Source organism: Schistocerca cancellata, chromosome 7 (assembly GCF_023864275.1).
Source record: "Schistocerca cancellata isolate TAMUIC-IGC-003103 chromosome 7, iqSchCanc2.1, whole genome shotgun sequence".
In the NCBI taxonomy this organism is placed as follows: Eukaryota; Metazoa; Arthropoda; class Insecta; order Orthoptera; family Acrididae; genus Schistocerca; species Schistocerca cancellata.
This window is the reverse complement of record NC_064632.1, coordinates 493,099,385-493,112,168: the sequence shown is the minus strand read 5'-3', so window position 1 is coordinate 493,112,168 and position 12,784 is coordinate 493,099,385. Positions and strand designations below refer to the sequence as shown.

The window sequence follows — 12,784 nt, the reverse complement described above, 5'->3', positions numbered from 1 at the left end:
ATTGACGTGTTTCTGAGAGATACGTATTCTGCTTTTCTTCTCGCTAAAGCGAGCCAATTAACATTTGTGTCGCTAGCGGTTTGTTTGAGGAGAAAGAAACTGTAAAAAGAAAATAATGACGGCGTGGAATCACCGGAGATGTGGATATGTAATGGAGATGGATTTAATACACAATTTCCTCCATAAATAAGGTTTGTGACTTTTTTGTTCTGGAGTGAATGAACGAATGAGTTTTTTCTGAATCATTTGATGATCACGTTGGCCCTGTAATTAGTGGGGAAGTTCCAGCTGTGTCGAAGAGAGCCTGCAATCACTGAGTCTGTGTTAAATCGTCCAAAAAGGCTTCGTACACATCTGGAATTCGCAATCTTTCGTAAAAGGAACAAATTGTCCAAACGATTGATTCTAGGGTGCCTTGCCACTGTTCGCGCCTCCTCCCCCCCCCCCTCCAACACTCCCCCCCCCCCCCCACCGCCCTCCCCACATCGGAGGTTCGAGTCCACCCTCGGGCATGACTGTGTATTGTTCTCAGCGTGAGTTTAATTATTTTAGATTAGGTAGTGCGTAAGCCTAGGGGCTGATGACGTCAGCAGTTTGGTCCCACAGGAACCTACTACCATCAAATTTACGTCATCGTTGGCTAAACAGCTGTTACGTCGTCCGGGTGAAGTCCACTGCGAATACTACGTCTGAGGGACGTGAGGTTGTCCGTATTCTGTTCTATGTACCCTAGGTTGTTGACTCTATTTGTTGCATTTTTATTTTGTTTTAGTCGTCAGTCTTCTGATTGGTTTGATGCGGCCCGCTAGGAATTCCTCTCCTGTGCTAACCTCTTCATCTCAGAGTAGCACTTGCAGCCTACGCCCCCAATTATTTGCTGGATGTATTCCAATCTCTTTCTGCCTTTACAATTTTTGCCCTCTACAGCTCCCTCAGGTACCATGGAAGTAATTCCCTGATGTCGTAACAGATGTCCTATCATCCTGTCCCTTCTCCTTATCAGTGTTTTCCACATATTCCTTTCCTCTCCGATTCTGCGTAGAGCCTCCTCATTCATTACCTTATCAGTCCACCTAATTTTCAACATTCGTCTATAGCACCACATCTCAAATGCTTCGATTCTCTTCTGTTCTGGTTTTCCCACAGTCCATGTTTCACTACCACACAATGCTGTACTCCAGACGTAGCGGCGCGGTCTTAGGTGTCTTGTCACAGTTCGCCCGCTTCCCCCGTCGTAGGTTAGAGTCCTCCCTCGGGCATGGGTGTGTGTGTTGTCCTTACCGTAAGTTACTTTAAATTAGACTAAGTAGTGAGTAAACCTAGGGACCGATGACCTCAGCAGTTTGGTCCCATAAGGCCTTACCACAAATTTACATTTCCAATTGTACGTTCTCAGAAATTTTTTCCGGAAATTATGGCCGTTATTTGATATTAGGAGATCTCTCTTGGCCAGTAACTTCTCTTGTTGCATATAATCTCGTTCGTGGTCGGAATGTTTAAGAGCGATTGCGTGCCTGTGGGTGGAAATCTTTGGTGTTGGCGTTTTCGGGATGCGACTGCTACGTTTATTGCAGACATTTGTGGAGACCTTGTCTGTCTGTGTGGGTTGGTTATTAAGCACGGCATAAATCTGTCAGAGCGGAGAGCAATGAATATGCCGGGTTTAGTTGTTGCTGGATCTTAAGGAATGGCTGCCCTAGGCCAAAAGGTTATCTGTGGCGAACAGCGTTAGTACGCTGACCACTTTGTTCCAACTGTGGTTATATTTTAAGAATTATTTGGCCCACATATTTGTGAGGGAAGAGAAGGGCTAATTCCACACAGTTAACAAAAGTCGCAATGGTATCGTTGGGCCGGCCGGTGTGGCCGTGCGGTTCTAGGCGCTTCAGTCTGGAACCGCGTGACCGCTACGGCCGCAGGTTCGAACCCTGCCTCGGGCATGGATGTGTCTGCTGTCCTAAGGTTAGTTAGGTTTAAGTAGTTCTAAGTTATAGGGGACTGATGACCACAGATGTTAAGTCCCATAGTGCTCTGACCCATTTTTTGTATCGCTGGCTAGTGCCGCCTTAGAATAAACGGATTAGTAAGCTATAGTGTAAACGAAACTTAGTATTGATGATTAGTGCATGGCTAGCACCGTCTGATTAGTGGTACTTATTTTTTTACACTATCTCAAGCGTGCTACAGATTAAGCACTAGTTGCGTCGCAGGGGAGCAAAAGGTTGTTGGTGTTGGTGTGATATTAACAGACCTTTAATAACTGGAGATGTGTCAACTAACCAAACTTGTCGTTAATGTTGACCAATAGTCACTTGCACTTGTTCAGTGTTGACATGTATGGATTGCCTGTTCGTTTTGCTATATAGTAGCAGTGATTAAGTCACGGTTGTATTATCTGAAGTTAGTGATTTTGTATTTGCCTAATATGATTCTGTAAATGCCTTTCAACTTTAGTATTAGTTTCCCAGTACGACGATCGTGCCCTCAGAAACTGGCAGAGAAACTTCGACAGTGATTCAGTTGAAGCAGATACCATGCCTACGCAGGGATAAAAAGAGAAACGGTTCAGCATTGTACGTAGAATAGTGAGTGTCACGTAAAAAAAAAGAATAGTTTCAGAAATATTGCTCCGAGAAATATCCGTGACTGGCTTCATCATTCGCATAATCCGTGTCACATTGTCTAAATCTTGTGAACTATGTCCCTCTCAGAAATGAAAAATAGGCATCATACAACTGTTCCCAGTATCAACTTACAAAAAAATGTTCTAAGATACATTTGCAGAAAACTTCGTTAAAACTCAGTCTCTAAATTATATTCGCCATTTCCATCGTCAGAAATAAAATGTAAACTTCCGGAGATACAAATTCAGGAGATGTTCTGAAACTGAAATGAGCACTAACGCACCATCACGAGGCACGGAAAACGTGAATTCCAACATTCCACGACGTCACAATAGCGTAACTCGATCAAAATATTGCTGCTGGACATAAATAGAAAATCTGAAGTGTTATTGAGCACCAGATTCCTGAGATTGACATGGACGATTTAAAGAATCATTGGAAGCTTAAGAGTTCCTCAGCTGTATCAACGGTCTTGATACAACGAAATAAGTAAAAATGTTGAATTTATAATAACTGAATGAGTGAACTGTTATGATTTTCAGCCACAAAATATTACTCCTGAGCCTCCGACAAATGGGTTCCCTTTATTAAACGTTTTTTCCTCTAACTTAATATTAGACACTGAGCGCTGGAGTCCATCAGAATGGTACAAAATTTCTCTGAGAATACTAATGACTCCAGAGGTATTTACTTTGTTCTTGGGGGGGAGCACATGTCTCATTGCTCACGTACGTCAGAACTGCAAGCCGGTGTACGATTGTCCGGCGGACGCTAAGAAGTTGGACTGACTGCGCCACTCAATCACTTCACAGCTCACTGGATTATACTTGCGGGGCTGCGGAACTTTTATTCATGAGAGAAAGAATTCGCTGAGAAGTCCTAGCGAAATATACTGCATACTCCGAGTAATGTCCCCGCAGAAAATACCCTCTACCACGCACCGATTAATCATTGTCAATCAAACCATCCACATTCATTCACTTTGGAAAAGTATCTGATCTGATTTTCTCGTAACGTATGCGGCGACAGCTCGATGACGCCAAAGTATTTTCTAGTGCGTTTATTCTTTGAAATAACAGAGATGCATATATGCATTCTCCATGGTTGTTAGAGTGGTAACTAGGACAGCTTCTGGAGTATCTGTTGAGGGATTAACGTGTTTCTGAGAGATACATATTCTGTTTTTCTTCTCGTTAAAGCGAGCCAATTAACATTTGTGCCGGTAGCGGTTTGTTTGAAGAGAAAGAGACTATACACGGAAAATAATTAAGACGTGGAATCACCGGAGATCTGGACATGTATTGGAGATGGATTTAATACACGATTTCCTTCACAAATAAGGTTTGTGACTTTTTTGTTCGGGAGTGAATGAACGAATGAGTTTTTTCTGAATCATTTGATGATCACGTTGGCCTTGTAATTAGTGGGGAAGTTTCAATTGTGTCGAAGAGAGCCTGCAATCACTGAGTCTGTGTTAAATCGTCCAAAAAGGCTTCGTACACATCTGGAATTCGCAATCTTTCGTAAAAGGAACAAATTGTCTATACGAATGATTCTCCCGACTGAATGCAGTGTTTAACAGTAATAATAAATGTAAAGATTTCTTACAGCAAGCCAGCCACTGATTACCAAGACGAAGGACTCCACCAAAGATTCTATTTGGCTGATTTCACGTAATGAAGTATTATATTAAAAACTGTACATAGATAAAGGAGAGAAAGAGAGAGAGAGCGAATGAAAATAGAGATAATACTAATAATCCTCCATTAGTCTAACTTTTCGCCTGTCTTATCACGGATCAGCCAATAAATGGGAGGCCCTTACTTTACTGTAGAGATTTATGTGTGAAAGTGAAGGGATCTTAAAGGCAACAGATACACGTCTATACAGACAAGACATTACACAAAGTTAGCGGCTAGCTGCATTCATCATCTATTCTTAGACGAAGAGACGGCAACTTATTATCCTTAAAATTAAAAAAAAATGTTACAACTCCGTCAAACATTTTTATGATGATGACCCTCCGCACCGTACCGGAACAGATGGCTTTCGCAAGCCGTGCTCTCTGATAGGTGATAATCACACAAGTTAGTGGATGCCGCCCCAGGCGGTGTGAAAGCTATAGAGAAACGGATCGGTCAGTTAGATGTCTTCTTTTCTACTCACAGATTTATCTTCTCACAAATGATGATGAGTATGTTACATCCATTCTGAGATGGACACTATTTGCTTGAAGTGCTAAACTAGGCCCCAAATCCTTGACCGATATCCCAAGAATGGTTCCGTTGTTTTCATTCTGCTAGCTGTTCGTTTTTTCGCTTTGGTGTTGCGAGGGTCGAGGATGGCGGAGAAAAGGATAAAATACATAAATCGTTTTGAAATCGCTTCATTAAGAAATAAATTGTTTTCTTGTTTTGTTTCAACCACTATCTCATAAATGACAGATATATCAAGAGAAATTATGACGCAATAGAAAAGATTAATTAAACTCACACGAAAAAGAAATGCTTCAACATCTGATGCCACGAGAATTTGATCTTTCTGGAGAGAGGAAAGCTTAACTGAAAGAATCAATACATATGCTGCAAACATTAATTTTGAGGGAACTCAGCTCCATCTGCTTATCCATGGAATCTAAACAGAAGTATATAACGGTTCTCCATTTCTTGATTTCCGGGAAACTTTATCACTTAAAGAACGAAGTACAAGCTTTTGGAATGTCGGAATATGTATTGATGTTTAACTTTCCAGCAGACAGAAGAAGTCGCTCTTACTGGCCCTAAAAGCAATTACGGGTATACCTCAAGGAAATGTTATAGCACCGTTACTATTAACGATATAAAATTTTCAGGAGAAGTTTTCACCGCTTTTACAAATTGCATTCCTTTAATGGAAAACGTCTTTCTCAGTATTGATTTACGGCTGTAATGGAGGTAAATCAAAATCCGTATTGTCAGTGGAGTTAACTAGAACCACACATACACACTATCAAGTATGTCAACATGCTGGCATGGGTCAGATCAAGTTTAGGCGGTGCTCACGTTGCCACTTTAGGGCAAGAAGTGTTGTCAGCACTGGAAGACGTCAGATTAGAATGTACCACAAATACGCCATTCGAACTTTACCAGTACAGACGAACTGACTCGTAGTGGTCGCTCTCGATAAATAACAACGCTGTATTCGTTACGTAAAAAGAATGACTTGTGAAATGGAAACACACACTGTCTATTTGGAAGCTATGAGGAGAACCGTGTCTGTCATACAGTTCGCAGGCGTCTCCATACGATCAGTTATGTATCTGGGCCTCTGTTATGAACAACAAAAAATTTTTAAATGTTTTTGAATGCCTAAGGGACCAAACTGCTGAAGTCATCGGTCCCTAGACTTACACACTACTTAAACTAACTTAGACTAATTTATACTAAGAGCAACACACACACACCCATGTCCGAGGGAGGACTCGAACCTCCGGCGGAAGAGGACGTGCAATCCGTGACCTGACGCCTCAAACCTCACGGTCACTCCACGCGCCTATGAACAACAGTACCAACCCTCCAGCATCCTGGTTCACTTAGAAAGTGAACAAGGGAACATCTGAATATGGAACATTATCGTGGTACCATCTTCACCGACGAGTGCAGGGTTCGTCTGGCACTTGATGATTGTAATAGAAGGGCATGCAGGTGGCCTTTCCCAAAGCCTGGGATCAACCATGCTTGGGTTGACGGACATCTCTCGTAGTTATCGAGGGTAACTTCTGTGCAATATCGGGACTGACCCCTCCAGCGTCTTGTCCAGCCCTACAGCCAACATTTAGACGATGAATTCCTCTTCCAAGACTATGTAATCCAAACTGAACCGCGCTTAATACGTTAACATCTTCCTCAAAGTGATCAGAATGGAATGGCAAGCGACATCTGGTGACCTGGCCTCGTTGAAGTAAGCTTGAAATCAGTTGAAACAAAGTGTTTCATTACAGAATCCGTTCTAACGCACTGTATGACTTCCGGAGGACCACCGCAGCACAGTGGCAACGTGTAGACTGTCTTGGAGACAGCATGCCAAAGAGGACTCAAGCTTATTGCAATGCAGAGAGTGTAACAACACGTTATTGCATGTTACCCAACAACAGAACCCGTTTTTACAGATAATCGCGTTTGAATTGACTACCATTACTTTGGTTTTATTTCCCAGTAAATTAGTTAATTAGTTTCATTCCTCTCGCCTCCTCAATTTACGTCTACTAATTTTCTCTGTGTAGATGGTGCAAAACTTCTTTTGAGCTGTCGGAGAGAGTCATGCCAGTCTGCTTGGATATAAAGCTGCAACGACAAAAAGTTTAATTTAATCCAGGAAGACATGCAGAGAATCGACAGCTGGTGCAAAGACTTGCATTTGTAAACAGAATTGCTCGATTATGCGATTAGCTAATTTATCACTGGAAACAGTAACATACGTGATATATGTAGTAGCATATATGTGAATTGTGTTACGTGGTACTGAGAAATAAATGTAGTAGTAGCAAAATCAGACGGCAGCCTGGAAAATGGTGTAAGATTGGTTTGAAGTTTAAGTCACCCATGAAACAGATAGCTTAAGAAACGGTCGACTGATTGGTTCTTGAATATTGCTCGTGACTACGTAGCTTTTTCACATAAGATTAATAGAGGAGTCAGAGATATTACACAGCAGAGGGGCGCGTTTTGTCACTTATTTGTTTAGTAAACGCAAGAGCACGGCAGGGGTGCACATCAAACTCCAGTGGCAGACGCAACAAAGAAAGCGTTGGAACTTCCTGGCAGATTAAAACTTTAGGCCGGACCGAGTCTCGAACTCGGGACCTTTGTCTTTCGCGGGCAAGTGCTCTACCATCTGAGCTACTCAAGCATGACTCATGAACCGTCCTCATAGCTTCACTTCTGCCAGTACCTCGTCTCCTACCTTCCAAACCTTACAGTAGCTCATATCAGGGCACACTCCGCTGCAGAGTGAAACTCTCATTCTGGAAACGTCCCCCAGGCTGTGACTAAGCCATGTCTCCGTAATATCTTTTCTTTCAGGAATGGTAGTTCTGCAAGGTTCGCCGGCCGCTGTGACCGAGCGGTTCTAGGTGCTTCAGTTCAGAACCGCGCTGCTGCTACGATCGCAGATTCCAATCCTGCCTCGGGCATGGATGTGTGTGATGTCCTTAGGTTAGTTGGGTTTAAGTAGTTGGAAGTCTAGGGGACTGATGACCTCAGATATTAAGTCCCATAGTGCTTAGAGCCCTTTGAACCATTTTTTCTGAAAGGTTCGCAGGAGATCTTCTGTAAGGTTTGGAGGGTAAGAGACGAGGTACTGGCAGAAATGAATGACCTGGGTGACAATCTGAGCAGTTCTCTCACATTGTTCGTATCATTATTCGTGGAGGGTAAGAGACGAGGTACTGGCAGAAATGAATGACCTGGGTGACAATCTGAGCAGTTCTCTCACATTGTTCGTATCAGTTGCAAAGCGATTTAGAAAAGATTGCTGTATGGTGTGGCAGGTGGCAGTTGACGCTAAATAACGAAAAGTGTGAGGTGATCCACATGAGTTCCAAAAGAAATCCGTTGGAATTCGATTACTCGATAAATAGTACAATTCTCAAGCCTGTCAATTCAACTAAATACCTGGGTGTTAAAATTACGAACAACTTCAGTTGGAAAGACCACGTAGATAATATTGTGGAGAAGGCGTGCTAAAGGTTGCGTTTCATTGGCAGAACACTTAGAAGATGCAACAAGTCCACTAAAGAGACAGCTTACACTACACTCGTTCGTCCTCTGCTAGAATGTTGCTGCGCAGTGTGGAATCCTTACCAGGTGGGATTGACGGAGGACATCGAAAGAGTGCAAAAAAGGGCAGCTCGTTTTGTATTATCACGTAATAGGGGAGAAAGTGTAGCAGATATGATACGCGAGTTGGGATGGAAGTCATTAAAGCAAAGACGTTTTTCGTCGCGGCGAGATCTATTTACGAAATTTCAGTCACCAACTTTCTCTTCCGAATGCGAAAATATTTAGTTGAGCCCAACCTACATAGGTAGGAATGATCATCAAAATAACATAAGAGAAATCAGAGGTCGTACAGAAAGATTTAGGTGTTCGTTTTTCCCGCGCGCTGTTCGGGAGTGGAATGGTAGAGAGATAGAATGATTGTGGTTCGATGAACCCTCTGCCAAGCACTTAAATGCGAATTGCAGAGTAATCATGTAGATGTAGATGTAGAAGCTGTGAGGATAAGGTGTGAGTCGCGCTTGGGTAGCTCATATCGTAGAGCACTTGCCCGCGAAAGGCAATGTTCCCGAGTTCGAGTCTCGGTCCGGCACACAGTTTTAATCTGCCAGGAAGTTTCATATCAGCGCACACTCGCTGCAGAGTGAAAATCTCGTTCAGGAAAGCATTGTGCGTGGTGGATAAGCTTAAATATTGGAACACCGTGAGGGTATATTCCTTGTACATACTCGTCTCTAAATCTCTAAATAAACACGAGTGGAAGATCAGTGAATTTGTCAAACTCCAGTAGCAAACACAACAAGAAAAGCATTTTTCCCGGCTGAAAAGCTCAAAGATTGAAATGTCGTGAGATTATGTTCCTTGTACATATGCACCTCGAAATGAACGTAAATAGAAAATCGGTGAATTAGAAGATCCTACGGTGTTCTGCCGATAGTTATCATTCCTGTATGCACTGTTTGCAAATGGGCCAAGAAAGAAATGAAACGACGGTACTGCAAGATGTAGACTCACAAACTTTTTGAGACATTCGTTTCTCATAATATCTGACCTAACGTATGTTCGACAAATTTTACTCAAGTTTCATTAGGTTGTGAATTTTGTGTCTTTGGTAACCATAAAAAAGTGTACTTCTTTCATGTAACGACTGACCAATGGGAGAATACGCAATGCCTCAGAAAATCAAGCCGTGCCCAGGTCCTTGCCACCAGCTGCGAAGCGTCGGGTATCGTCCCCATAATACCTGCTACGAAAACTTAAGCGGTGTAATTTGTAGTCATTGATATGATGTAGAATTACGATATGAGTGAATGTTGACCACAAGTTGGCGCCGCTTATATCTGTGAACTTAAACAGTGTAATATCCACGACACCATGTTCTAGCCACAAGTTGTTAAAATGAACTAAGTGTACAAACTTCAACAAATATTATCGATGCTACGTATAAAACGACTGTATCGTATAAAAATGACGATAGTTATTTCATTATTTCTGTAATAATTTAATTTCTGTGTGAATTAAAACTATTACCGGAGAACTACATTCATTGACAACGACAGTTAAAATCTTTTGTTTGTTATCTGTGATAACTGTGATTCAGCTGTTCTTCCTGTGCTAACAGATGAACTGTTCGGACGTGAGACGTGTGAGGTCTGTAAAGAGAAAACCTGTAACTATATATTGTTAATTATTATTTTAAAAATAGCGTCGCTGTTGTTTAGACTTGGATTTTTATTTATTTCAATTGTAATCCAATGTAATTAATGATTTTTAAGTGTTAATTTTCATCTCCGCAATTAGCAGCGCAGCCATTAGCGCTAATAACTTACAGCGGAGTTTACTAGTAGCTGGTATAAAAAATATGACGCTATTTATCATTGAAAATGATTTTAAATGCTAAAGGATAGGGATAAAAGCCTTAAAGAGTTTTATCTAAATATATTACCTTGATATAAAATAAATCGACAACAATAGACATATTGACTATCGTCTATCTGCCGCCATCTTAGCAAAAATATCTCCACGGCAGTTCTGAATCGAGAATTTTAACAAACATAAATGTTGTTAGATATAAATGAATCGAAGTAAATGTGCACTGGTGGTACCGAATCTATTTTAATAGACAGAATTCAACTCAGATCGAATCTTTAAAAATGCTCACATCACGTTACGTAATATCAATTTCTTATTTGCTGATGTATGAAGCCTAATTATTTCGGACGGTTTACATGAAATATTTTAATAGGAGACATACGTCAGTGTTGTGCGCGGGAAGTATTTTGTGAGTAAATGTTCCTTTTGCTAGAGGAAAGTGCACCCATCTTAAGTAAAAGTTGTGTAAAATCTGATAAATGATATGCAACTTAGTGCCACTCACACGATTTTACAGACAACATTTCTACACAATGTCAAGTGGAGATTTCTTTATCAGAGTGACAAATATTAGCCGGGATAATTATTTTTGAGATCAAATGAATTGTTACGCTGACAGTAGGTAACTGGTTTTATATTTTTTTGATCTACCTGAAATATCATTTATACGTAATGAAAGTCACGAAATACTATAAACCGGTTCCGCCACAACAGTAGCTGAGAGCAGTGTAGAGATGAACTACTGTAGCCAGGAATATTTTCAACGATTGATTTTGTCGTGCTGTTAAGTTAGAGGAGGAATTTACAGAATGTTTCAACTGGACGTGGTGATTGATTTTGTAAAGAAATTGACCGTATTACATGCAAGGAGAAAATTTTATTATTGTGAATTTTTGGAAGTTTGTATGCAAGGTAATTGTTATTAAAGTTTAAAAACCTACGGAGGGGCGTAGAGGTTGCTGAAACGAATTATTTGATATGAGACACACGACCTCGCAAATGTCGGGAAATACCATAAAAGTGGATGTCAATATTATCTGTTAATATGCTAATCCCGCTTTTCTCCTACAATCTTTTGTCATTCGTACTGTTAACAAAATAAACTGCAACAATAATATTTTCTTAAATCAATTTTGATTCATTGACTACATACTGACGAAAAACAAGCTTGGTCAGGAACAGATATTACGTAAAACAGAGTTGTTGAACGTCTTTGGCCAAGGAGATGGTTTTTATGTGGTTAGACACTATGAATCTAAAACCCGAATTAAAATTCTGTAACTAAGTAAACGTAACACTACTCTCCACCGCACACTGCAAGTTGGCTTCCGGAGCACCGACGGAGACGATTCAAAAATACCTTACAATTTCGTAAGCGTCTTGGTGTCGCTATCTACCTTAAGACGTGACAGAAAGATCTGTCCTTCTCCTCTTATCTTCTTACGGCACTAATCTTCGAAAGTTGGAGTTTTAACTGTGATTTAACGCGGTTTTGGACACAGAGACGATTTTACACGGGAGGATATGTTAGTTAACAATGGCCTGATCGGACATGTGACTGAAAAGCAAGAGAGTCAGTTGCGAGAGGCACCTTTGGAGTGTAGACGTTGAGGTGTAGGCAGTCCTCAGGGTCTTCGGCGGCAGAGAGGTTGCGCACGGCCGCGAGCGTGCCTGCGTCCGGCCACGTGAACCACGGGATCTCCATCTCCCGCGACGATAGCGCCTGCGGACACAGCGGGCCGAACCAGTTGGCGTTGAACTCTCCCAGTGGTTCCACTGGACGTGGCAGCTGCAACAGAAGGGGACGGCACGCACTGTCAGCGACGGAGAGTCCAGAAGGGAAAGTATGAGTCCACCATCATTCATCATGAATTATACAAGCAAGGCTGTCTAGATCGCATAACGATTTTTTATTTCAAAATGTTGTACATAGCTGTGGGATGAAATCTTCGTGAAGTAATAGTAAACAGCGAATCATTTGCACAGTGGAAACTTTATTTAAACTCCTTTGGCCGTGTTTTCAAGTCTTCTTCAGAAGGATAGTAGTGTCAGCACGTTTCCCAGAATTTCCTAGGAAATATCCGTATAATTAGAAGCAGCCTTTGAGGCCTGGGCAGCTTATTATTTCTTCACGAAAATTTCATCCTACTGTTGCTGCTCCAGCCATGCACAAAATTTTAAAATTTTTACCTTCCCACGTCACAAAGCCTGGACATTACACTGAAAATTGTCAAACCAAGTTGTCATTACTATACTTCTGAAGAAGACTTGAACCCATGGTTAACGGGTTAAAATGAAGTTTCCATTTTGCAATTGATTGGCTGATTATCATTTCTTCATAGAAATTTTTTGTTTATTGCATTATTTCCTTTAACATGTTTCGGCTAGCATCATCATCAGAAGCGGGTAAGTGATAGAGCATTCCAAGCACGTAACAGGTCCTTTAGCTGTTCACTTGGCTGTGATATGTGAGGGAGTGGGTGAAGAACTTTTCACAGCTGCCAAAGATGACAGATGCTACCTCCTCTCATA

General features: G+C 41.4%; 1 protein-coding gene across 1 annotated transcript in view; it reads right to left on the bottom strand.

Annotated features, from left to right (window-relative positions):
• The window catches only part of LOC126092840 (carboxylesterase 5A-like), a 159,355-nt gene that overhangs the window by 119,610 nt on the left and 26,961 nt on the right, over positions 1-12,784 (bottom strand). The window contains exon 3 of the mRNA XM_049908570.1: positions 11,844-12,041. Within this exon, the coding sequence (XP_049764527.1) occupies positions 11,844-12,041 (198 nt within the window). The remainder of the gene's footprint in view (positions 1-11,843; positions 12,042-12,784) is intronic.